The sequence below is a fragment of the Mercenaria mercenaria genome, chromosome 2 (assembly GCF_021730395.1).
Source record: "Mercenaria mercenaria strain notata chromosome 2, MADL_Memer_1, whole genome shotgun sequence".
In the NCBI taxonomy this organism is placed as follows: Eukaryota; Metazoa; Mollusca; class Bivalvia; order Venerida; family Veneridae; genus Mercenaria; species Mercenaria mercenaria.
In genome coordinates this window covers 25,153,582-25,181,024 of record NC_069362.1, presented here as the reverse complement: position 1 = coordinate 25,181,024, position 27,443 = coordinate 25,153,582, and the positions used below count along the sequence as shown (strand labels likewise).

The window sequence follows — 27,443 nt, the reverse complement described above, 5'->3', positions numbered from 1 at the left end:
TGAAGTTATTTATATATTATGATTGATAAAATGAATCAAATTGTATGGAAAAATAATGTAATTTACACAAATATCAGTTGTCATAAAACGAACTTCATATTGGATTATGAAATAAGATCTATATCATCATGTAGTTTAAAGTACTTGAATTGATGAGGGAAACATACTATATGAACAATATAACTGTTGGTTCTTAGATATATCCGAAAATACAGTCTTTTTGGTGAAAATTGTCTACCCATTTCGTATAAACGTATCTGTCACATTTTTAAATTGATTAGTTGGCGTTACATTTGCTTTATATTTCATACATTTTGGTATGATTCTATTTGAAAATAAAGAGATATAACACAAAATGTTTATGTTTTGTATAGAAAACTTTAATTTGAACATCTTACATAAAAAAATAGAAATTGTTACGTATCTATTCTATTCAATATTTATGAAGTCTTACTAACTTCAGATATCAATAATAAAACCGTCATCAACTTTTTTCTAAAAGTTTAGGTTAAGGTGATGATTATTCAAACATTTTTACACTTTTATAGCACAGTCGTATAACGTATCTGTTGTTTGTAACGTATCTGTTTTTAATATGTTTTCTCAAGTGAAAAATATGAAATTTGGACTAAAGGTAAAATACTTTAACTCAGATACAAAGTTAAACACGTGTTCTACTACACTCACTCACAGTCCAGTAATATTTCTAGATAAATGCAATATAAATGTATGTTGAATGAAACACTTCGTAACGTATCTGTTAAAAACAAATTGAAACACAGTGGCAGTTGAACATCATCTTATTTTATTTCCTACAATATGTTTTTGTTCGTTAATAAATGAATATTTTTTTGATAATCATATCATTTAACATTCAAACTGTCAATAGTCGTTCCGGAACATGCATTATGCACCTGAGTATTTGAAGTGAATATATGTTGTAACGTATCTGTTGTCCAAATTACCGACACAAAAAGCAGGTGGTCAGTATACAAATGATTGACACATATTGAAAAAGGTGATGTTTTGTTCAAGATGTATATCATTAACTAATCATTTGAGCATAACAGTTCAGTAATTGTCCCAATATTAAACTTTCAGTACCATGCAATTTAATTTAACCCTAGATCGCCGACATAGATTTTTGATATAATGTGCATGTATTTATTTGTCTGATTTCGAAAATTAGTTATCTCTAGTGGACATTTCAGTGCTATTTTAGACAGTATAAAATATGCCTCCTTCATTTTGAAAGCAAAATAGTGATACTACCAATCAGTATAGAAATTTGAACTGTGCCGACATGTTTAAATTGAAGTTGCTCCTCTATCTGTAGAATGGACGTACAAATTCAAATTAAAATTGTTCTCCAGTTGTACAATACTTCGATTGAACAGTCACTATATGCTGACACTGAAGTGTTTTTTGGGGTTTTTTTTAGGAGGCTAGATACCTCGTAAATATAAAGAACTTGATGGACCCATTGGAAGCTTTTATATGCAGGGGCCTCTAAGCTCTTAAAGGCCACGGGTTCATTCCCTGGTAGTAAAAATTTTAGGATGTTTCGGAACAGTGTGCTAACATTAGCGGGATCACAACTATAAAATATTGATCAGATCATAAAATAAGTCACCCCAATAAGCCAAATGAGTAAGGCTAATTCCCTGGCTCAAGTAACTCCCATTGCGGAGTGTCCTTGGGCAAGGCACTTTTATCATGTTTTCCTCAGTCGACCCAGCTGTAAATTGGGGTCATGTGTAATTGGTATTAACTGTTCTTAAAATAGGGATACAGAGCTTATGTTCATTGTTTCACAAAGCTATGGCAGAGAAAACTTACCTTTATTGTTGCTTTACCTTTAATCTTGAGGCATATGGCTTTGCATACAGTGGTACACTTCACAATCTGTAACTCTGTAGTAACCTCTGCAGACATCCCATCCATAGGTGCCACAAGTTAGGCTTCATACAGTTAACAGTTTTGCCTAGCTCTTGCGGCGAAGTTTCATTAAATATACTACATTCAGTGGTACACAATTATTGTTCATACATTCAGTCATATATATGGGGACCATGACATTGACCAGATGTTACCTTTAGCTTGAAGTAAAACAAAGGTGAAAACCTTATCTTTATTAGTATTTTGAAAGATATAAGTCTAGTCAAGTGAATAAAGTATTAATATCACATATTACAGTAAAGATTTGTCACATGATTTAAATTTAAACCTCAATAAACTGAATATTACGATAACAAATATCAGATACGTTACAGGAAGATTGCTGCATAATTTAATTCACAATCAGCAAACAAATCTTGTGTTTTTCCATCACAAAAATGAAACTTTGTCGACATGCTTTCATTAGCATTTAATATTGTACCTTAAAAATAAGTAAATGGAAGGAACATGAAAGAAGAATTTAAATTGTTACACCAGGTACATGATGACCAGATACGTTACCTTTTTTTTTTCATATATAATTTTAAATTTTGTTTCAAAGGAATGCAATGTTAGTCATATCAAACAACAACTATCAATTTTATAACCAATATATGAGAATTCCTTAAAAATTATTTGGTTTCTAATTTTAACTGTAAATAGTATAGGATTCATCTATATTTTAAAATATAGTCATTTACGCATCAAATGTTACTTATGAGGCTGAAAATGATGTTTGGTAAAAAATGAAAAATAATGATTGTAGAAGTCATAAATCATATGAGCATATAAACACATTTTAATATATGAAGAGCCACTTAGGAATTTTCACCACCCCAAGTACATAAAAATTATTGTTATGTTACATAATGTATGTGTCAAGGAACTGGGGCCAACCCATTAACATATGCAGAAATGTGTAAATGTTTCAGTAAATTACTAGTAACAATCACAGTGCATATTGATTTATTTCACGTCCCATATGGTTCTGGGACAACTTGTGTTTGAAAAGAATCGGAAGTACTGTCCTACCCTTGCATTATCGTACAAAGCAACATACTACAGTTGAACAACTTGCTTTTGCTGTAACACTGATTTCCAGCAGGTATAAAAGTTTTGATTTCGTATGTCTTATTTTTATTTTGATGTAATTAAAATGAGATTTGAAATAAAAAATTTTAGTCCTGTTTTGCACCATATGACCTGTACTGTGTTGATGTGCCATCAAACCAAAATTAAAAGATTTATATCTACTCAGTAACTGAAACATTTGTTATACCTTGGGCAAGTAGATTACCAGAGACCTGAGAACATATATTATGTACAGGCATTAGTAATATATGTATCAGTTTTTAGATAACTGAATAAAAATAATCAAATGAGAAGAACAGTATTACAGTGGTATGCCAGTTGCCAGTATAGTCTTTCTGCACTCTTGTGTAATCGAGTAGATATTTCAGTGCTAGACCAATTAAGGAACATTCATTTGTGACACTGGATGTTGTGTTACTTTAAGGTTTAGGAGTATATCATCAAAACACAAAATCTGTACCAACAGTTAAATTTTAGTCTACCTGTCCATTACCTGTTCAACTGTACTGTCCCATACGACTGGATACTTTCTAGTGCAATAATGGAAAATATATTAAGATCATAAGCAACACACCAGTAACATATTGCTGCCTAGAATAACCCTGCCAGTTTACTCCATGTCAACATCACTAAAAAGATTATTGTGTAATGTGTGCTAGGACATTCACAAAATATTTGATATAAAAATATGTTTAAATATACATAAAAACTGCTTCTTTCATCATATTCCTGGCTCAATATCTCCAATTTTTACAAAAGCTCCTAAATTCATGATATTTTTAGAATTGCAAGGAAGTTAAATGTCTCTTTATTATTTCTTTTACATGAAAAGTTGAAGGGCTTCAACCCTTAACATGCTGGGCACAACTGAGTCTGTCTTTGTGACCAGTGTAGATCATGTTCTGCACTGTTCGCCATTCAGTCAGTATATTTTTAGTAAGCACCCCTTTTAACAGTTAATGGTACTGTCCAAATTTAAAAATGGACAAGTTCATTATAGAAATTTAGCAGGGTAAGGGATAATATTACCTTACTTGAATATTATGTAAAAGGTATCTTAGTCAAAGTTGTTCAAATCAGACATGTTATGTACATGATGTCATTGCACAATATTCTGAAAGTATACATAATAACCTGTTAAGATATTTTTTTTTAGTCAGAAACTATAAATATGTAAGTATATATAAACATACAGAATTTTGACTGAAGATACTAAACTTATTAATTGTCAATGAAACTGTGACATTATATTAGAGAAAATTTAACTCACAAGGTTACTTTTCAATTTGATAAGTTAATAAACATAATGTAGGTTAACAAGTAGAATGCATGTATAGATATTATACTGTTTTTAGTACATTATGTATCTTACATAAATTTTTTTTTTTGATATGTAATTTTTGTTATAAAATTTTGTTGTTTATCACAAACCTCATGTCTGAATACTTGTTTCTTACATTAGGTAGAAATTGTGGGCTAATTGTTTTCTGTTGTTTTTTTTAAGGTAGATGCAAGTTTCAAATATCAACCCATAAAATGTAAAATTATTACTATAATTAATGTGTTTTTTTCTTGCAGGATACTATTGGAGATTCACTTGTGAGAGGCTGGTGTTTGGTAAAATAAACAGTGAAATAACTTGAAAACATATCTTGTAAAAAATAAAAAAATAAAAAATAAATAAGGTAGACATAGCGTGTAAATACAGACAGTGTTATTCATAAACAATAATATGCTTCACCCGGAGATAGAAAAAATTGATCATCAAGTACAGACATCTCTAGAAGATCTCAGTCCAGAAACTCGTGGGCAAATTGAGGAAGAACTTCAAAAATTGCGCGAGGACAAGTCATTACTTGAAGGAAAAATTCGAGGATACTTGACGCTCAGTAAGTAGGAATTATACTGCTCAACACTAAATATTTGCGATGGTCAGTTTTTTTGCGAATAAATGCAGTTAACATTTATGATTCATTTTAAATTATTGTAAAGACTATCAAAATATAGATAGCAGCTGTTGCTTTATTCATGAATTTAATACTTTCTTTTATAGTCAAATTCAGTCGTGTTAATAGCAGAATTCAACTTAATATATAGACGATATTACAAGAGTGTCTTTTCATATTTTATTTATTAAATGAGTTGCATAAAATAATAAAATGCGAGGCTCTGCCGAGCATTTTATCAATTTAATTCAACTCAAATAAATTCAGTGTTGCAAGTCACAGGCATAATATTCTTTTTATCACATGTTAGCTTTTCCTGCTGAAACATAAAAAAATCTGCTTTCTTTTCAACTATTATAATGAAGTCAATTTGACCAATGTCTCCTATACTTTAAACGACTTTGACATCAAAGCTTTATTACAGTAGTGTATTATAAATTTTATACACATTTGATTTTCTGGAAGAATGTAATAATGTCAAGCCTTGGTTGGACCTCTCTCAAATGTTTGTTCAAATGGTTTTGCATTTTGGGACCAAAGCAAAAACAGAAAAAAAAACCCAGCTTTATTGAACTGCTTAATAGATGTTCTCCAACTTTGATCAGAGGCAAGATTAAAAGGTCCTCCTCAGGTGAGCGACTTAGGCATACTTAGGCCTATTGTTTTTCATTTAAGCTAGTACACTGTATTACCTCAGAAAGGAAATATTAGCTTAAAGATGTGCCACAGGATAACTGTATTCTTTTGTATTTCCAAGATGGTAAGTATCTGTGATTTGCATGAAATACTTGAGACATACAAGCTTCTAGTTACAAACTGACAGTGACATATATTAGGCCAAGACAATGTGTTTAATGTCGTAACATTTTATTGAAAGGATATAAGCAGTATGCACAGAATTTGATGTATTGAGTTTAGACCACCCTTCTTTTAAAAATTGTAATATAGTTATTCATCTTTGTGTTTAAAACTATACTGAAAAGAGATTGACTGAATGCATTTGCAGGTGAAGTTGTGAAAGCACATTAATTCAGAGAGGACCTACATTGTCCACCTGTCACCTTGTATTATAGCTGTATGTTACCAGTATGTTACCAGTATTTCTGGAATGATTTTCTCGAAATTCATGTGGGAGGTAAAAGTAGGTCTTTAGGTTGTTGTGGGTCTTTAAGTAAGAAGTGCTCAAGCTCTTTGTTCAGGCACTCAATAGATAATTTTGAGGAAATTCATTTTAAGTGGATTTAAAGAATATGTCAGATTAACATTTGCTCAAAATTTTAGGTGATATTTGCCGGGAGTATAAAGAAGAACTTTCAAAGCTTCAACAAGATTACAACAAACTACAAGAGAAAGTCAAAGCACACAGCAGTTTTGGTATGGCCAGCCAGGTATGCTTGTGTATATCCATTCTGTACATCTGCATTTCTTGCCTTGAAATCTCTTAAACCTTTATGTATTTATTTGTTTGAGCAGACAGTAAGAAATGGTAGGGATAGTATGATATTACATATGTACCATTGAAATGATAAAGTTTAGACTATTTAAAACAAGTTTTTTTATTTTCCATAATCTTAATTTTTTTTAACATTTGACTTCAGCTTCGCAGAAGTGAATCCCCTACACCAGACAACGACCTCGGAACGGTTAATGGACAGCGGCATGAACAACGTACACAAACTCACGACCCTAAACATCATCAATCATACGCATCAACATCAATCAACAATTTCGGTTCAGTTGCCTCAAATATTCTTAGAGAAAAGGATGTACCTGTTCGCACTAAAGAGCTTTTCGATTTAGTTGAAGATCCGCCAAAGTCTAGTGAGGGGACAAAGTCAATGCCACACAGTATAGAGTCAACTCCATATCATGATAAATATCCAATGCAAGAGAGCATGGCTGATGAGCCAAACAAATCTATCACAGGTATTTACATTAAAGTTATATTGGCACAAGTCTTCACTTTGTAAAAAGAAAGTTTCCTTGAGGTCTGGTATATGTTTGAGTATACTGTTCAAGTTTATGGGACAGCTACTTATATTTAAGTGTGTCAAACATATTATTCATATCGTAACAGATGCTGAAATATTTATATTTCTGTGAAAAAGTAGAAGCCAGTGGTAAATTGAGAATAGAATACTGTTTCTGTGTTTGCAAGATTACTTTTCTAGCATTTTCTTTTCTGCACTAGGTCTTGGATTCGAGCATGTACCATCTGATGATATAGCACTAGGACAGTCTGCAGGGAATTTGGGACACAAACAGTCTGGAGACTTGATGAACTTCAGTGTTCCTCAAGCTCAGGCTCACATTCATAAGGTAAGGTTGATTATTACATACTCGTTTCAATTCCCCGTTAAGTTACACTGGTACCGGAAACGTCAATATTTTTCCATACACTGACGCCTGAATTTCATATCGGGTGCGTGACGTAATTCAGTGTGTGTCGTCACACTATTTTTTTTGTTTAGTTCAGTATTGTCAATCCAATTCAGGCTATTGAACATATTTATGATATTTACATAATATTTATATATGTAGATGTGTATGTAATAAAAAAGTTATTATCTTTGCATCGGGAAATATGCACTCGTTCTTCAGCGGAAGAATATTGCGCTCCTAAGTCGCGCAATATTTCCGCAGAAGAACTCGTGCATATTTCCCGATACAAAGCTAATAACCTATAATTATTGTTCAGTTTACCAGGTATGTAGTATGTATAGTTACAGTGGTACTGGGTGTATAAAAAAATTAGGGTAGGTAGGTGGGTAAGTTTTTTTTTGTTTTTATGCCCCCGAAGGGAGGCATATAGTTTTTGAACCGTCTGTCGGTCTTTCAGTCTGTCGGTCTGTCGGTCTGTCAGTCTGTCAGTCTGTCCGCAATTTTCGTGTCCGGTCCATATCTTTGTCATCGATGGATGGATTTTCAAATAACTTGGCATGAATGTGTACCACAGTAAGACGACGTGTCGCGCGCAAGACCCAGGTCCGTAGCTCAAAGGTCAAGGTCACACTTAGACATTAAAGGATAGTGCATTGATGGGCGTGTCCGGTCCATATCTTTGTCATAGATGGATGGATTTTCAAATAACTTGGCATGAATGTGTACCACAGTAAGACGACATGTCGCGCGCAAGACCCAGGTCCGTAGCTCAAAGGTCAAGGTCACACTTAGACATTAAAGGATAGTGCATTGATGGGCGTGTCCGGTCCATATCTTTGTCATCGATGGATGGATTTTCAAATAACTTGGCATGAATGTGTACCACAGTAAGACGACGTGTCACGCGCAAGACCCAGGTCCGTAGCTCAAAGGTCAAGGTCACACTTAGACATTAAAGGATAGTGCATTGATGGGCGTGTCCGGTCTATATCTTTGTCAACCATGGATGGATTTTCAAATAACTTGGCATGAATGTGCACCACAGTAAGACGACATGTTGCGCGCAAGACCCAGGTCCGTAGCTCAAAGGTCAAGGTCACACTTAGACGTTAAAGGTCATTTTTCATGATAGTGCATTGATGGGCGTGTCCGGTCCATATCTTTGTCATTCATGCATGGATTTTAAAATAACTACGCATGAATGTGTGGCACAGTAAGACGACGTGTCGCGCGCAAGACCCAGCTCTGTAGGTCAAAGGTCCTAAACTCTAACATCGGCCATAACTACTCATTCAAAGTGCCATCGGGGGCATATGTCATCCTATGGAGACAGCTCTTGTTTTTTCTTATATTAGACTTTTCGGAAATTATTTTCGTGTCAAGAATGCAGATAAAGTGGTTATGCCTTAAGAGCATCAGCAGTAAGTTGATTTCTGACATCACTGACCATGTTTAAAACATAGAAAGTGCAGTTTTTTGTTAAAAAGTTGAAAAAAAGATTATCAAAGGCCATAAAAAAACATTTAGGGTTGGGCCAAAAATTTAGGGTAGGTAGGGATACTGAAAACAAATTTTTTTACGCCTTACACTACTACCATTTACTAAAGCATAATTATGTGAACATTTACACTAGTTACCATTGACAAAAGCATATGTGAACATTTACACTAGTTGCCATTGACAAAAGTATATCTGAAGATTTACACTAGTTACCATTGACAAAAGTATATGTGGATATTTACACTTGTTAGCATTGATAAAAGAACATGTGAAGATTTACACTAGCTACCATTGACAAAAGGATATGTGAAGATTTACACTAGTTACCACTGACTAGAGTATATGTGAACATTTACACTAGCTGCTATTGACAAAAGCACATGTGAAGATTTACAATAGTTACCACAGACAAAAGGATATGTGAAGATTTACACATGCTGCCATTGTCAAAAGCATATGTGAAGATTTACACAAGCTACCATTGGCAAAAGCATATGTGAAGATTTACACTAGCTACCATTGTCAAAAGCCTATGTGAAGATTTACACTAGCTACCATTGGCAGACGGATATGTGACTGACAATTTACATTAGCCATCTTTTCAAAAGCATATGTGTAGATTTACATAAGCTATCACTGGCATAGGGATATGTGAAGATTTACACTAGCTACCATTGACAGAAGCATATGTGAAGATTTACACAAGCTACCACGTTGACAAAAGCTACCATTGTCAAAAGCATGTGTGAAGATTTACACAAGGTGCCATTGTCAAAAGCATATGTGAAGATTTACACAAGCTACGGTTGTCAAAAACCTATGTGAAGATTTACACAAGCTGCCATTGTCAAAAGCATATGTGAAGATTTACACAAGCTACCACTGTCAATAGCATATGTGAAGATTTACCCTAGCTACCATTGACAAAAGCATATTTGAAGATTTACACAAGCTACCATTATCAAAAGCATATGTGAAGATTTACACAAGCTGCCATTGTCAAAAGCATATGTGAAGATTTACACCAGCTACCATTAACAAAAACATATGTGAAGATTTACACTAGCTACCATTGACAAAAACATATGTGAAGATTTACACTAGCTACTATTGTCAAAAGCATATGTGAAGATTTACACTAGCTACCATTGACAAAAACATATGTGAAGATTTACACTAGCTACTATTGACAAAAGCATATGTGAAGATTTACACAAGCTATCATTGTCAAAAGCATATGTGAAGATTTACACAAGCTACCATTGTCAAAAGCATATGTGAAGATTTAGTCTAGCTGCCATTGACAAAAGAATATGTGAAGATTTACACAAGGTGCCATTGTCAAAAGCATATGTGAAGATTTACACAAGCTACGATTGTCAAAAACCTATGTGAAGATTTACACAAGCTGCCATTGTCAAAAGCATATGTGAAGATTTACACAAGCTACCATTGTCAAAAGCATATGTGAAGATTTACACAAGCTGCTATTGTCAAAAGCATATGTGAAGATTTACACAAGCTACGATTGTCAAAAACCTATGTGAAGATTTACACAAGCTGCCATTGTCAAAAGCATATGTGAAGATTTACACAAGCTACCATTGTCAATAGCATATGTGAAGATTTACCCTAGCTACTGTTGACAAAAGCTACCATTGTCAAAAGCATATCTGAAGATTTACACAAGCTACCATTATCAAAAGCATATGTGAAGATTTACACAAGCTGCCATTGTCAAAAGCATATGTGAAGATTTACACTAGCTACCATTAACAAAAGCATATGTGAAGATTTACAATAGCTACCATTGACAAAAACATATGTGAAGATTTACACTAGCTACTATTGACAAAAGCATATGTGAAGATTTACACAAGCTATCATTGTCAAAAGCATATGTGAAGATTTACACAAGCTGCCATTGTCAAAAGCATATGTGAAGATTTAGTCTAGCTGCCATTGACAAAAGAATATGTGAAGATTTACATTAGGTTCCATTGACAAAAAATATGTGAAGATTAAGGTACCATTGACAAAAGTGTATATGAAGATTTACACTAGAAGTCATTGACAAAAGCATATGTGAAGATTTACTCCAGCTACGCTTGACAAAAGTATATGTGAAAATTGACATTAAATATCTGAGATTGACATTAAATAGCCAACAGAAAGGGTTATGCAGAGATTTTTGTTAAATAACCACCATGGTTTACATTAGATAGGCAGCTGTATGGAGATTTACATTTGGGATGATAAGTGAAGATTTACACTAACTACCCTTTTAACAGGAATATTAAATTGTCACCAGAAGGGATATGTGAAGGTGTACATGGAATATCCATCTGAAAGGCATGTGGGACAGCTACAGACAGGGGTTTGTAAATTTTGCTTGAACTAATAATTACAATAGACCTTGCCATACTGACTACACAAGGGATAATGAGAAATTTAAATTGCAGTATCAAAAGTGTGAAGTTTTATGTGATATATTCCCAGCAAATTAATTAATAGAAGTTCAGGCCCCTTGTTCACAAAACATTTCCAGTCTTAGCTGAGTTTGATAAGGAAATTTCATTTGTCATTAATAACTAAATAGCATGTTTAAAACTGAATTTTAAGTTAATAAATATTTTTATGTGGCTATTCAGTATTGATGGCCATTTTGAGTTGGAAGTTTAAGTAAAAGTGTTAGTAAAATTGATACTTAAATTTTAAACTCAAACACAGCTGAGACCGAAAAATGCCTTGTGAACGCGGGGCTTTAAAGCCTTTTGTTGCATTCCTTGTAACTTGTTTTGAGTAACTGCAATCAGTTTTAGAAGGTACATGGGAGGAAATATTCTCTTTAAATATCATTAGAAAGCTGTTTCCAGAAGTTTCAAATGTTTTTACTTTTTCCCTTATTCACCATGAATTGAATTTTGTAACCTGTGGTTAATGTTTACTGGGTGCTTTTTTGGGGGGCTTTTAATGATTCTTCCAGATATTTTTATGGTACTTTACTTATTACAAATCTCTTTATTTGCTCATATACTGTTGAACCTTTAAACAGACAGGAAAGATATATAAAACATGCAACACATCATTTTGTCTTTGAGAACGGAGCAGGTTTTGAGGAAGTTTGAAATGATTTGCTGCAAGTAACATTTAAATTCAACATTCTTAAAGTAATTGTTTAATGTTAGATTAACCTGAGGTTGAAATAGGGTTTGAAATTAAACAAAGCCAATAATTGGGTAAGAAATTTAAAAAATGGTTTTAAATGTTTTTTGGTGTTTTTTTTTTTTTAATTTAATTTTTTATTTTTATGGAGTATATATATATTTATGTCCTTTTGTCCCCTAGACAATACTACAGTTTATGATCATTCTAACAATTTGATATTTGTAGATTTTGAAGCATACAGGTGTATGTTATTTACTTTATTATTAAGGAAGACAATTTAATAATTATATTTTTATTTTTTTTTACAGCTTAAAGCAGTACGCTACTAAATTTGTATCAGTTTTAATTGATTTTATTTGATTTTAAATACTTCATTAACATTTCTTGTAAAACTTTTTGAGTATTTAGAAGTTATAAAATATCTGTAAGCAGATTGTTTTAATTGCTTTTATGCAAACCTTGGAAGGAAATTTTGTATCAAAAGGAAACTAAATTTTAACTTCCATGGAAGGTTCTGAAAATATTATTTCCTTAAATACATTGTTATGATTGTATAATTCTCCTTAAGTTTCATTTATATAATAAGGCTTTTTGTTTAATAGTTTGTCGAGCTATGTATACCGGTCTAGATAAATATGCTGTGTAAGCTAAACCGTATTGTAAAGTTTAAATGAAAAACCAGTGTACATTTACAGAAAATTAGGTTACCAGATAGTTACATGTAGTATAAAAAAAGGTTTAAATTACTTAAATTTCAAGTATCAGTTTTTGTTTTCTGAAATTTAAGGCATATTTTGTTAAGATCAGGAGGAAATTCCACTTTCTGTTTTTGTAAAAACAATGTTTAGTATGTTTTACATTATTCTATGCAAATCTAATGAAATAAACTAGCTTAGATCTACATTGCACCAATACATTTACTAAGCAGTAATGAAAAAAATTGCATGCTTGAATTTGAGTTTTATAGTCTTATGCCTTTTTCTCCCCCTTTTTAACCAGTTTAAATGGGTGACTTTTGATGGGCATTTTTGTGTCATCAACACCAGATATTCTAATCTTTGTTTATTGTAGCCTTTGAGGTAAATAAGTCATAATTCTGAATCTTGGAATATCCATTAAGATCTTAAATTTTTTTAAAAATTTGGAATTTCCAGCGGAAAGTCATTTATAGTGTAATGAAGTTCTGTGTATGCATTAATACGGAACAACGCAATTCAGTTGTGGTAGAGTTGTATCAAAATAGAAAGTCGGAATTTCCAGAAAATTTACAGAGAAACATCCATGTTATAAAGATACTTTTAAGATTTAGTTTCAGTTTCAGATTTGCAGCTTATTTTTGTAAAATGACAGTATTTTGAATACCCTAAATTTTGCCATATATTAAAACTGTAACTGACATTACGCCCAAAACCACAACACCACAACATATCATAAGGTCTATCTATGAGACTGAATCATTTTTTTCTGATGAGTAATATATTTGATCTGCAGATTCCAGTAACCAATGACAACCAAGAGCTTGAAAACATTCTGAAGTCAGTTCAGCTGGACAGTGCAGATAAAGTAGAACTTAGGAAAGTGATTGAAACAGTTAAATCTTATTCAAACTCGCACAATGAAAAATTGCAGGTATAACTTATAACTTTCCTTATAAATGCTAACTGAAGAAATATATAAATGCATTTTCACACATTTGCTAAAATATAATTTCTGTTTTGTTAGTAATATACCAGTTATATAGACTGAATGTTTGATACACTTAAATATGTTGACTTGTTTACCTGTTCTAAGATGCACTGCATTAGTGCACATAATTATTATGTTGCCAGTCAATTAATTTTTAGCTCACCATCATCAGATGGTGGGCTATTCAAATCACTCTGCGTCCGTGGTCCGTCGTCCTTCCGTCCGTCCGTCCTTCCGTCCGTTAACAATTTCTCGTTATCACATCTCCTCAGAAACTACCTGGGGGATTTTGACCAAACTTTGTCAGAATGATGTATTGGTACCCTAGTTGTGTCCCCCTGAAAATCAGACTGGTTCAACAATTTTTTAGTAAGTTATGGCCCTTTGTTTATTTCTATAATTTACATAGATTTATATAGGGAAAAACTTTGAAAATCTTCTTGTCCAAAACCACAGAGCCTAGGGCTTTGATATTTGGTATGAAGCATCATCTAGAGGTCCTCTACCAAGATGATTCAAAATATTTCCTTGGGGTCTAATATGGCCCCGCCCTGGGGGTCACATGGTTTATATAGACTTATATAGGGAAAAACTTTGAAAAACCTCTTGTTCAAAACCACAGGGCCTAGGGCTTTGATATTTTGTATATGACATCATCTAGTGGTCTTCTACTAAGATTGTTCAAATTATCCCCCTAGGGTCAAATATGGCTCAGCCCCGGGGGTCACATGGTTTACATAGACTTACATAGGGAAAAACGTTGAAAATCTTCTTGTCCAAACCACAAAGCCTAGGGCTTTGGCATTTGTAATGTAGCATCATCTAGTGGTTCTCTACCAAGTTTGTTCAAATTATCCCCCAAGGGTCAAATATGGCCCCGCCCTGGGGGGTCACATGGTTCATATAGACTTATATAGGGAAAAGATTTTAAAATCGCCTTGTCAATAACCTACAACATTCAAATTTGGACCACATGTATGGTTTTGAGTGGCAAGATGAACCTTGACATGAGTTGACGTTGATTTTGACCTAGTGACCTACTTTCACATTTCTGTAGCTACAGCCTTCAAATTTGGACCACTTGCATAGTTTTGTGCACTGAAATAAACTTTCACCTTGACTTTGACCTAGTGACCTACTTTCACATTTTTGAAGGTACAGGCTTCAAATTTGGACCACATGCATAGTTTTGTGTTCTGAATTGGAATTTGACCTTGATTTTGACCTACTGACCTACTTTCACATTTCTCAAGCTACAGCCTTCAAATTTGGACCACATGCATAGTTTTGTGTACCGAAACAAACTTTGACCTTTACATTGACCTAGTGACCTACTTTCACATTTTTGAAGGTACAGGCTTCAAATTTGGAACACATGCATAGTTCTGTGTTCCGAAATAAAATTTGACCTTGATTTTGACCTAGTGACCTACTTCCACATTTTTGAAGGTACAGGCTTTAAATTTGGACCACATGCATAAATTTGTGTTCTGAAGTGTAATTTGACCTTGATTTTGACCTAGTGACCTACTTTCACATTTCGTCCTTGAAATTGATCTAGTGACCTACTTTCACATTTTTCAAGCTACAGCTTTCGAATTTGGACCACATGCAAAGTGTTGTGTACGGAAATGAAATTTGACCTTGAGCTAGTCAGTAAGTCTTGAAATTTGGAACACTCAAAAATGGCACATTGGTGGGCGCCAAGATCACTCTGTGATCTCTTGTTTACATTCATTTCATTGCAGAAAACAAATGCTTTTCTTGTTGACAAAAGCAGTGAATACCAGCATAGGATCAAACAGTTGCAGTAAGTTTATACATACCATTAATAATCTCTACTCTGCAAGTAAATGACAGCTTCCTTTCAAGTTTTGTTTTGTTTGTTTTGTTGGGCTTAACGTCCCTTTGACACAGTCATAGGTTATATGGCGACTTTACAAATTTTTTGGAGGAAGATCCCCAGGTGCCCCTCTGGTCATTATTTCATCTCTGGCAAGCACCTGGGTTGAACCACCGACCTTTCGTAAGCAAGCTGCATGAAGAATTCAACGTCCCAAGTGAGGTTTGAACCTACATTGGTGAGGGGTAAGTGATTCAAAGGCAGCGACCTTAACCACTCGGCCATGGAGGTCCCCACAGGTGGAAGATTAATAAGTTCAAACATTTTTCCTTCTGTCTGTCTGTCATGGTGATCACATGCCTGTTTTAGGGTTCACACATGAGCCTGACAGACATTTGTCTAATATAAGCTGGGTAAACAGTGCTTGTAAAATGTGACTGAGAATATGTAATCTTTCACTCTTATAGAGAAGAAAACCAGAGGATTAGAGAAGATAACCAACGTCTGGTTCAGAAAGTTCGGTCTCTGGAACAGCAGCTGTATGACCTTTCAATGTCGAGGTCCATGACCCCCAAAGACAGCTCAGCAGCCGGCTGGGTTCATGTTCAAAAACCGTCAGAGGTATTTTATGTCAATATTTTTTGATTGTTGGTGTTTCACAAAGTTTTAAAATGTGAAAAGTTTTGTTTTGTTTGAACATGGGTGTACTGAAATGCTTATAATATACATAATATAAACAATTCAATGTTACAACTATGATAAGCAGGTTTATTATGGTAAGCATTTTAGATGGATAGGGTAACAAGGAAGAAAAATAAAACATTATCATCTTAGACATTTTGAAAATAAAAACTTGCAAACATGGTAATCGGTAAGAAGCCTTGTTGTAGATGTACTTTTGTAGTTGAAATCTTTTTTTTAGAATGGTCAGGTTGCCAAGACAACAGAGCAACAACAGAGATCAACATTTAACAATGAAGAACTAGAAACATTGAGGCAGAAGAATCAGCAGGTAATTAGTGCACATTATTTGTAGCATGTTGAGTTAAAGTTACTAAAAATGTAGTTTTAAATTTGTAGGCTATTTTTCTGTCAAATATAAAGTCTTTTGAATTTTCTGTTATCAATACAAGCTGGGACAAACAAAGATTCGGGCAAAGAATCTTTAAATTTTTCGATGAAACCCAGTTATCTTTGTGTGATTTTTTTGGCAGTCAAACCTAAACCTTGAATAAAGCCTTGAATTGGTTGTATCTTTGGTGCTTTATGTATAAATGTAATGTGATATCTTCCTTTTAGGTGCATATATAAAATTATTCCCATTCTAATTAACATCACATTGTAAAATTGTTGAATGAATTGGCTTAACAATATGCTTATAGATGAATAAAGTAAACAAATCTATTCTTTTGACTCTTGCACACCTCAAATTACTTTCCTGTTCTATAGCTGTTATGTTTAGAATATTATTTTTTGTAACAAGTCAGGATTACATGCTCTGATCTCATTTAGAGGCAGTGTTCCTTAACAGTTTATATAGAGAAAACTGATTATTTTCCAGCCAAGATCTAATTATAATATATTTTTTGTATTTATCTATTGAGATGAGTTGTTTTTGAATTAATTCAGTGCAATGCTCGAGTGCTCTATTGTTATACGCCAAAAGGAAAAAATAATCAGAAATAATTTTTTCAGACTTCCCTTTCTTTGTAGTACTGAAACTTAGCTTAGACAGGAATGTAAAATGTGTTATACCTAGTAAATGCTTTTATTAGTAATTTGAAATTCTTCATAGCCAATAATTGGCTTTGACATGTTAGGTATAACCTATCTCAAGTGAGCTGCATCATTTGAATATATGTATTTTAGCAGAGCCACAATATAACAGTACTTGTAAAAACCATAAATCTTTTCATACAGTGTTTCAAAGATTCTTTTGATAGTATCAAATTGATACCATCATTAATGAATATGTCTGTTGTAGCCATTACCTCTGACAAGATTTTCCAGAAAATATAATTGCTAGGACTAATCTATAACATGTTTTCACTTATAACAAAATTTATACGTTGAATTTTAACTTGACTATTCAAAGAATAGGTAGAGTTATTGGACTCAACCATTTGCTGTGTTGGTGTCCTGATTTGATTAAGTTTTTATATATGTAAGCTGCTATCTCAGTAACCACCTATGGGAATGGATTGAAACTTCGCACACTTATTTACTGTAATTGCATTGCACAGGTTCTATAGCTCTGTTTAGCTGTTTTTTTAGTGTGTGTGTGTGTGTGTTTTTTTTTTTTTTATAAAACTATGCCCCTTTTTAATTTTTATATTCATTCATTTGACAAATCTGTTGAAAAGTCAAGCATCACTGACCTCTGACAGCTCTTGTTTATTCTGTTTTATTTACAAGTGCTGTAAATACATAAAAGTTGTACTCTCTAATTCAAGTCTTAGTATTTCAATATAAATATTAGTTGTGCATCTAAGAATTTTTTTTTAAAAGTCTGTTTTCAATTTTTATCATATTTTTCATTATTAAACAGTTTTTGTTTGGAGCCAGCTGAAGCCCAAACTCAATTGAGAATACATGTATTAGTTTCAGTGATGCCATTTTGTTTTCGAAGAAAGAAGCACATGCATAGCTGAATTAAGATACTCTGAAAAGTTCAGATTTGACTGTCCATTTTTTCAGACACATTTTGTATTTTCAGCTTACAGAAGCCAATCAGAGGTGGAGCAATGAGTGGAACAAACTGGTTGCACATTATGACGATCGTATCGCCGACCTGCAGACAGAGCGGGACAGGATGGCGAAGGAATTGACTGAATTCAAGATCTCTGAGGAAGCTAAGCAAAGAGACTATGAAAAAATGCTGATGAACTCGAAGAAAAAATCCTCGGAGGAGGAGGTTTGTTTATATCTGTGTTAGATTTGTCTGAAACAATGGTAGTATAGTTGTGTGGGGAAATGATGTCTTATGAAACACATCTTACGTTCTTTTAATGACAGTTTTATAAGACAACATATTGATACAGATAACAATGTCATTAAAGATTATATGAAAAAAGTCATTTTTACTGCAGATAATTGTTATAGGTAATGGGTATTTAAGCTGATACTGGATTGAACATAGGTACTGAGGATGATGCAAAAATAACTAAGAATCAGGGCAAAAAACTGGAAATCTACCGCTTGGTGGAGAAAAAAAATTGTTTTTAAAGTCAGCTACCATATATTGATGCATCATTTGATTGTTCTTATTGAAGGTCTTGATTCTGAAATCTCTGGACTAACTATTTCTATTTTAACAGAATGCTAAAGAGGAAGCCTACCTCCAGCTGACGTCAGCTAATAACAGAGCTGAAGCTCTTCAGATGCAATTAGCAGAAAGCGAGGATACCATAGCTGCTCTTAGACGTGAAAAACAAGTTCTTGAAACAGAACTCAGCGTTATGAGGGTAAGATACTGTTTTACTTGCTAATGTTGGTAAACGCTGAATGATTTGTCTGAGATCACTTTTATAATAGTATTAACGTAACATTCTTGGTAGTAGTTCAGCTGAAGTAAAATAGGTATAAAATTTAAAGCATTTTTTACCGGTACAACTGCTTTGACCGTTGTCCTTTATTTACCGTGAAGTATTGGTTTGTAAAAGATTGAAGAATAGATAAAATCACATTAATTTCTGTTCTTCAATTACAAGATTAAAGAATTACCTTGATTAGTTAGCTTTTATTGAACACTTGAGAATAAAGAATAGAAACTATTTGAAATAAAGCATCTGAACAATTACTATATTTTGTTTTAATTGTATAATTATATTTCAGCAAAGACCTGTGACATCTTCAGGAATTGCTCCACAAGCATCTAGAACTGGACGGAACCAGATGGAGCTTCACACAGAGAATGACGTGCTCCGTCAACAACTTCTCGTGTTCCAGGAGGATTTTGACCGAGAACGTCAGGATCGGGCAAAGGCTCAGTCACTCAAAGACGATTATAAAAAACAAAATGAGCAATATAAAAAACGAGTTAGACACCTGGAACAGAAAAATTTAAATTATGATAGACAGGTAGAGTATTTTGTCTATTTTCTGAGATGGTTTTCCTTAATAAAATGTAACAAACGGGCTTCCTGGTAAAACACCAATACTATCATTTTTGCAGAAATTTCATTCACTTGTGCTTCAAATATGTTTTACAACTATTAAAGCTGAACAGTTCGAATGAATTAAATTATGTACTTTATAGGATTAGACTGTAGCTATAAAACTAGTTTTGCCTACTACATGTTAATAATCATGTACTAAAGGAATGATTTTCGAAGTAAGAGAGCATGTTTTTGTTCAAATATTGATATTTTTGACATGCTTAAAACACTGAGAAAATGATTAGATTCTTAACTTAAAATTTTTTTGTTATTCTTGGCAGATAAAAACTCTAGAAGATTCAAACAAACGCATACAGGAAGAAAAAATAGCTCTACAGCAAGAAAAGTCATCTCTGCAAGCCCAACTGCAGAGAGAACAAGAGAAAACTCGTACTTACATTCCAAGCCAGTTGGCTTATCAGCCGCAGCTGGTCCAATCTGCTGGCATGCAGCCACAGAGACAAGTTATATTTGGTCAGCAGGTACAACCTCGCCCACAGCAGTACATAATACAACCAACATATGAACAGCAGCGAGTTCCACAACTCAATGGTAGGCGTTAATTTAAGTTATTAAAGTTTGCAAATCTTGTTTTGTTTTCATTTGTGTAGCTTTAACCAAAATGTCACTTTTGGTGATTTGTTAATCTGTGAGATTTTAACAACTCGCTATTAGTTCCATTTAACACAGTCGTATCTGTGAATACTCTCCAGATTTATTTTAACATGGTTCTGTTAATTTACAGGCGGAATGGTTGGATACAATGTACAGCCGCCTGGTGCCCAGTATCTGCCAGTACAACAGGGTGTGGTAAACCCTCCTTCACCATACTATCAGGCAAATCAAGCCGGGAGACAGACAGAAGTCAAAGTCGGCTCTTGGTCATGTGACCAATGCACATACACAAACTATCCTGGCAGAACTGTGTGTGAATTATGTGGCTATATCCGAAGCCCCTCAGCAAGTAAGTATAATGTTTTGCTTTCCGTTTTATAATTGTAAATCATTTCATTGTGGGATTAATGTGTAAAATTCAATTTAATATGGTTTAAATCTTTCACAAGTTACGAATAATATGTTTAAAAATAAGATGTTGTGCTTTTGGGGGTTAGCAAACGAGAACAGCATTTCTGAGACATGGATGTAACGCAAATCAAGTGGTAAACAGTCAGACCTGTGTATTAAAGTCGTATATCTCTGATTGTTTCATTCATATTAATCGTGAGTAGTCAAAATGTGGCAATCTAAACAGGGTGGTTGTATCCAAGTATTCATGTAAAAATAGTGAGTATTGTAATGGATGTTAGCTTCTAGTTATGGGAATATTTGGTGGTATGTCCTACTTTGCAGATTAATCAGTTTATATTTTAGACATATAATATCCTATAATAAGATTACAGTCATTAAAAATTTTACCTGGCATACTTTATAACAAAGAATGTGAAATACACACTTGTATTTACAGGAAATATGCAGTGGTTTTAATGTAATTATTCATTTTTCTGATAAAATGATTTATTTTTCAGCTCAAAACAACTTCGTTTACAGACCTAATGGAAATGAAGTGAGTATTTTTGGTAACTTGACTGCACTAGCTTGTCCTTGTATCTGCAATGATATAAGCTCACAGGAAAATTATTTATGCATACCAGATAATGACATATTAAAGAGTCTTTAATTTTATGATTCATTCCAAGCAATTTATATTTTCTTCATTTTGGAAATACTGCAGATTCAGATGTGTTCAGACTAAATTGTTCTTGTAATGCCCTGAACAATAATACTGATATTTTGTTACAATATATATTAATACAATCTTGGCTTTACTAAATAGAATTTTACCATTTGTATTTGTTTAAACTTTTAAGACTTTACATGCGCGTGGAGAACCTCAGCGTCAGCAGCCACAACAACAACAACAACAACCCCCATATGGCTATGGCGGATCGTCAGCACAGAGAGATATCACAACTGACAACATTAATTACCAATAAAACAAGTGTAGTCCAGGTACAGAATTGGCAGTTTTATTATAATAGACTGTTACAGGTTAAAGGTCACTAATTCAAACACTTCTTTGATTTCTGAATCTTTAAAAAACATCACTTTTTCTTACACATACTCTTTGTTTATAGTTTATTACTAATGAACAAAAAATAGAAAGAATAGAAGTGTTTTATTAGTTCCTAGTGAAATGCCAGTCAGTGGTACTGCTACTCAAAAAAAGACATTGGCTTTTGTCTAGATATATATGATGGTCTGCTACCCTAAAAATGGCATTGGCTTTTGTCCATATATTTTACAAAACCTTGTTGGAATATAAACATAAAAACCATTTCATTGCATGCAAAATGCATCCTAGCAGTGAAAAAGAGTGATTAAAGCACCAGTTTTACAAAAAAAATTCCAAAAAATGGAAAAATTAGGATCTAATCCCTTTTGCCTTTATGGAAGCGTATGTTTGACCAAATTACTTACCTTATTCTTGTTAGTAAGGACTTAACTAACATTATTTTGATTTTAACATGTTCATTGTTTATAGACTCCATAAAGAGAAGTACAAGAAATATTTATCTAGATTTTTTAGCAGTAATTATGATAGTTGTTGTTTTTGAATAATTAAACAAGAAGCTTCGGCGATTTCTCACATACTTGGACTGACCGTGATGTCAAGGAAATATCTTGTATTAGTTTCTGTGTTTTATTATGCACCCCGGCATCTACTGATGCAGGAGGCATATAGTGATTGGCCTGTCCATCCGTCCATTCATTCGTCCGTCCGTCCGTCCGAGGTTTACCAAATTTGACCGTTCTGTCTAGCATCAATACCCCTTACTAGAATGACTTGATACTAATGCAGATGTAACCTGTGACCATTCTTCATCTTCAGACGTCACCTGACCTCAGTTTGACCTTGACCTCATTTTGGACTTAGGTTGCTTTATATGGTCCATCTCTTGGTGAACCAAATGGGACCGTTTCATCAAGCATCAATACCCTTTACAAGAATGAATTGATACTAATACAAATGTAACCTGTGACCATTCCTCATCTTCAAACATCACCTGACCTCAGTTTGACCTTGACCTCGTTTTGGACTTAGGTTGCTTTGTATCGACAAGGATGCCACTGGGGGCATCAATCGTTTATTGAATGCAGCTCCTTGTCTATATTTAAAAAAATAAAATTACTAGTTGCTGCAAAAAAAGCTGTTCTTTATGCATAACAATTTATGACATTGTAGTAGCAATTTCAAAGGAATAGATTTAATATTTTCTTTTATTATCAACCTAATCGGGCTGTCTATATATGTATTTTTCAGTTCTTGTATTGAACCGGACTTCACCCAACTGAATCCACATCAGTTAGACACTAGTCTGAATGGGCCTCTCTTCAGAAGCCAAGGAATAAAGGAAGCACTATACAGAAACAATAAATATAATGAACTATCAACAAACAAATATAATGACTTTAAATATATTAGATTACTTAGAAGAAAAGGATTTGCCACTTTTTATATAGAAAGAAGTGTGAAAAATAATTAGAAAAAGGGAAAACATTAGAACGAAGTTTACTTTTTAAGCTACTACACTTCTACTGGACTTTGCTACTGATAAAATATTTATGGCAAAATATTTTATCATTAATTACAAGTAAGTTTCAAGTAAAAAAACAACAACAGTGTTGTTGTTGATTTATGAAGATACTTCTTCTGTCACTTCTCTTGTTTCTACTAATTAAATATTATGGATGGTTTCCTTGGCTTCTAGTGAGAGATGTTGAAAACCAGACTACTTTGGGAATGAGTCAGATCAGGACACTGTCTGAATCAATCCTGATAAAGGAAACAGATAACCAGTCTTCTAGTTCGAGGAGGGAAAAGTGGCACCAGTCAAGAAAAGAATGAAAAGCTTGAAGGCGAAGAGACATTTGTAGGCAAAACAGTGAATGGCCACTAATCTAGATTGGTCCATGAAAGAATAGCATAGTTATTTCTATGTGAATTCTGGGCTCTACCCAGAGATAAAGTAGTGTTTAAATGATGAATATGTAAAAATGTTGTTGAAGATAGTTACAATTTTTGTTTTATTTGATTATTGCTAATCATTGTCATGAAGCATTATCTTTGGTAGTGTATAGTGTTGCAATTTATCTAAGATGTTCTCATTATCAATATGCATGACATTTTTCTTTCTTCTAACAAGTGCATTCTGAGGTATTTCTAGTGTATATAATGATATTTCAGAATATTTTGTCAGATGTTTTGAAAAAATAGTTCAGAAAGGAATATTAAAATATAGAAAGAAATATTGAAATAAGGTTCTTCAGTAACATGGATATGTTCCAGAAAGAAATATTGAAATAAGGTTCTTCAATAACATGGATATGTTCCAGAAAGAAATATTGAAATAAGGTTCTCCAATAACATAAGTGTCAAATTGATTTGTTCCGGAAAGGAAAACTGGAATAAAGTTCTAAAGTAACTTTGAAATTTTCCGGAAAGGAATATTGGAATAAGGTTCTCCAGTAACACGGATATAATCCGGAAAGGAATATTGGAATAAGGTTCTCCAGTAACACGGATATAATCCGGAAAGGAATATTGGAATAAGGTTCTCCAGTAACACGGATATATTCCGGAAAGGAATATTGGAATAAGGTTCTCCAGTAACACGCATATATTCCGGAAAGGAATATTGGAATAAGGTTCTCCAGTAACACGGATATAATCCGGAAAGGAATATTGGAATAAGGTTCTTCATTAACATTGTTCCGGAAAGAAATATTTGAAATTTGGTTCTCCAGTAACATTGAATATTTCTAGAAAGAAATATTGGAATTAGCTTCTCCAGTTAAATTGTATATGATAGTTATACTGAACTTAGGCTTTTTGACAGTATTGGATATGTACCAGATGCGAATCTTCAATTTCATTAGATATGTGCCAGATGAGAATCTTTGATTACAGTTTATGTGTTTCAGAAATTGTCTCAAAGAATTAAGCTTTTGGATCACTTTGTTAGTGTTTGAGACACTAATATTGAAGTAAGGCTCTTGCATTGCGGTAAATGTGTTTCAGAACCTCTGGATATTGAAATAGATATGGCAGTTGCAGTTAGACTGTCTTATGCTGTAATAAACAGAGGAACAGAAATAAAGCTCTTGTGTTGTTACATTGAACATTTTACTGATAAGATTTATGAAAAGTTACTTTTTACTACACGAGGTACATCACATTTTAAGGATTATTTCAGGGCAACTGTTGGATTTATGATTAAGACTATTTTCACATTATATCTGATAAGTTGAAATGGGAAGAAGTTCAGACTATAATTACGATTGTGAACATTGAGACTAATAGACATATAAGATATGGACCTTCTTGATTTGGTTTAGGCAACTTCTAATACTGTGTAGATATGGACAAGCTAAGGATGTTTCTACAATATTTTTTTCACCAAACTTGAATTATAGCCTCCAAAGGACTGTGAATTTTGTGAGCTTTTACATGATAAGATTGAAATAATGTAAAATGAAATTTTAAAATGGTTAAAAGTTTGGATCTTTAGCAGTGCATGTAGATGTTAATCAAGGACAGTATTAGAAATTGTCTGATTACTTTAAATTAATAGAACATAGAGAGAATTAGTTTGAAAGCATTGATTTACTAAACATAACTACATGCACTTCATTTCAGTTTTAGGGTTAATACTGTGTACTTGTAGCTGTTGTCTGGTGTAGAGGATTCACTCAAATACTGACAATTAGTCTATGATGTAAAGTATATTATGTGAAACTTAAAATAAAGATGTAATTATTATTATGTAATAAAGTTAGATACGGAAGTTACAAGAAAATTATGTATTTGTAATTAAAACTATTTTTACAATAGCATTAAATGGTAAGTTTTAGATATTGAGATAAAGCTGGCATAATTTTCTTCTATGTGTTTTACTATGCATTAAAAAATGTCATCTGTATATTTGTACTACACTTATAATTACTAATGTGCAGTCTTGATACACAGGTAAGTATAACATCTTATGAAAAAAATATTGATTCCTTAACATTAGACAAATCTTTAATATACTTGCACAAAAATAGTTTTATTTTACTTTCTCTTGTATTAACAGGAAAGTAGAAAGACTACCTGTTTCCTTATAGAATTTCAGATTTTTTTGTTGGCATTTTACCCAACATTATTACTATAGCAGCAGAGCAAGACAAGAGCATATTAAACATGCAGTTGGATTATTTATCTTGTCTACTTAGACAAGAAAATGGCCAAGGTAATAACTTTGTGGTAAACATCACATGAGGAAACCTTGAATACGGATATCCCCTAAATGGGGTGAACTATCAGTTGAAATAAACTATAAAACTTAGAAAGTACAGGTTAATGTTAGACTTCTGGACTTTAACAGTTTTAAGTTTGATCTTATAATTCTCAAGTTGAGTAATTTTATACCTTTGAATTCTCAAATTGAATACTGTTGCACGTTAGAGATGTAAGATTCAGGTAACTAACCCTGTGAAATTAAGATTATACTGGTACATGCTGTCACTGGAAACCTAAACATGTTAATACCACTCGTGGACGTGTTTAATTGACGCAGTTCCAGTGGACTATATTGTGGTAGTCATTCAGCCACTAACAGATTAGTTACCTATTATATTTCTAGTAAATATGTATCATGTTTTCTTATCTTTCCTTTTTCTATCATTTCATGTTTTACCCTGTTAACAGTGTCGATTCAATTATATGCATACAATTCAACCATCATATTTATTTTAACAAAGGAAGCACCTTTACTTTGATTTGTTGTATGTTTTTTTGTTCTTTTTTTCATAATAATCCAATCAATAATTTTGATATTGATACAAAACAAAGTGAAGATATTCTTAGTAAAATGTATGCAAATTTAAATTTTAAATTATTTTTGTAATTCGTTTAAAGAAAGCTCTGTTGTGATACTTTATGTTTGTTTATTATATACATGTACATTCTATGATTCTATCTACCAGGTTAGCATATATTTTAATGCAGATTTCACAAATGATAGCAGTTCTCATGACGTCTTATGAATAAACCATTGTTTTGTATTAAATTATAGTTGGAATGTTTCTCAATTAAATCATTATCTTTTAATATTTGTCAGAAGTCTATGGTCCATATTATCAAAGACAGAAATACATTTTAGGCAACAAGCAATGCTTAGAATACAAGTCATGTATCTTGCAAGAATTTGAAATTTACATGTTTTTCGTAATCTTTCGAAAACAGAAAAAAACCTGTAAATTCAAAAAGCAAAGATCGGATGATTATAATAATATGATGTTTGTAGAAACATTTGATCAAATGGTATATTATTTCGTTAGACTGAAGTTCCTATCATTTGTTAAATATGTAGGCTTTTTTGTAATTTTATCTTGCAGTCATTGTTTGGTTAAGGGAATATTTTTTCTTCTTTTTTTGAATGTGTGTCTTGCTTATTTCATAGAACTAACCTCACCCTCATAAAACTTATGTTTATACAGGTTATATAGTATCTAAACAGAATCTAATAATTAGAACATTGTAAAAAATACCAAGTTTGGAAAAATATTTTTTAAAAATCACATGTGGTATGATTATTTGATTTTGGTATTTTGATATTTTTTGTCATGTATTAATGCACAAATATTGCAGTGGATTTAAAAAGAAATAAAAAATCGGTATAAACAATAAAA

At 32.9% G+C, this 27,443-nt stretch overlaps 1 protein-coding gene across 4 annotated transcripts in view; it reads left to right on the top strand.

Annotated features, from left to right (window-relative positions):
• The window catches only part of LOC123563548 (TNFAIP3-interacting protein 1-like), a 49,988-nt gene extending 22,545 nt beyond the window's left edge, over nt 1-27,443 (top strand). For all 4 annotated transcript variants that reach the window (XM_045356399.2, XM_045356401.2, XM_045356402.2 and 1 more), the window contains 16 exons: nt 4,609-4,919; nt 6,258-6,364; nt 6,575-6,902; nt 7,168-7,295; nt 13,518-13,655; nt 15,461-15,522; nt 16,023-16,176; nt 16,478-16,567; nt 18,272-18,469; nt 18,873-19,019; nt 19,390-19,635; nt 19,994-20,264; nt 20,458-20,676; nt 21,239-21,276; nt 21,581-21,722; nt 23,035-27,443. In XM_045356399.2, coding sequence (XP_045212334.2) covers nt 4,763-4,919; nt 6,258-6,364; nt 6,575-6,902; nt 7,168-7,295; nt 13,518-13,655; nt 15,461-15,522; nt 16,023-16,176; nt 16,478-16,567; nt 18,272-18,469; nt 18,873-19,019; nt 19,390-19,635; nt 19,994-20,264; nt 20,458-20,676; nt 21,239-21,276; nt 21,581-21,706 — 2,409 coding nt within the window. In that variant the 5' untranslated portion in view covers nt 4,609-4,762 and the 3' untranslated portion in view covers nt 21,707-21,722; nt 23,035-27,443. The remainder of the gene's footprint in view (nt 1-4,608; nt 4,920-6,257; nt 6,365-6,574; nt 6,903-7,167; nt 7,296-13,517; nt 13,656-15,460; nt 15,523-16,022; nt 16,177-16,477; nt 16,568-18,271; nt 18,470-18,872; nt 19,020-19,389; nt 19,636-19,993; nt 20,265-20,457; nt 20,677-21,238; nt 21,277-21,580; nt 21,723-23,034) is intronic.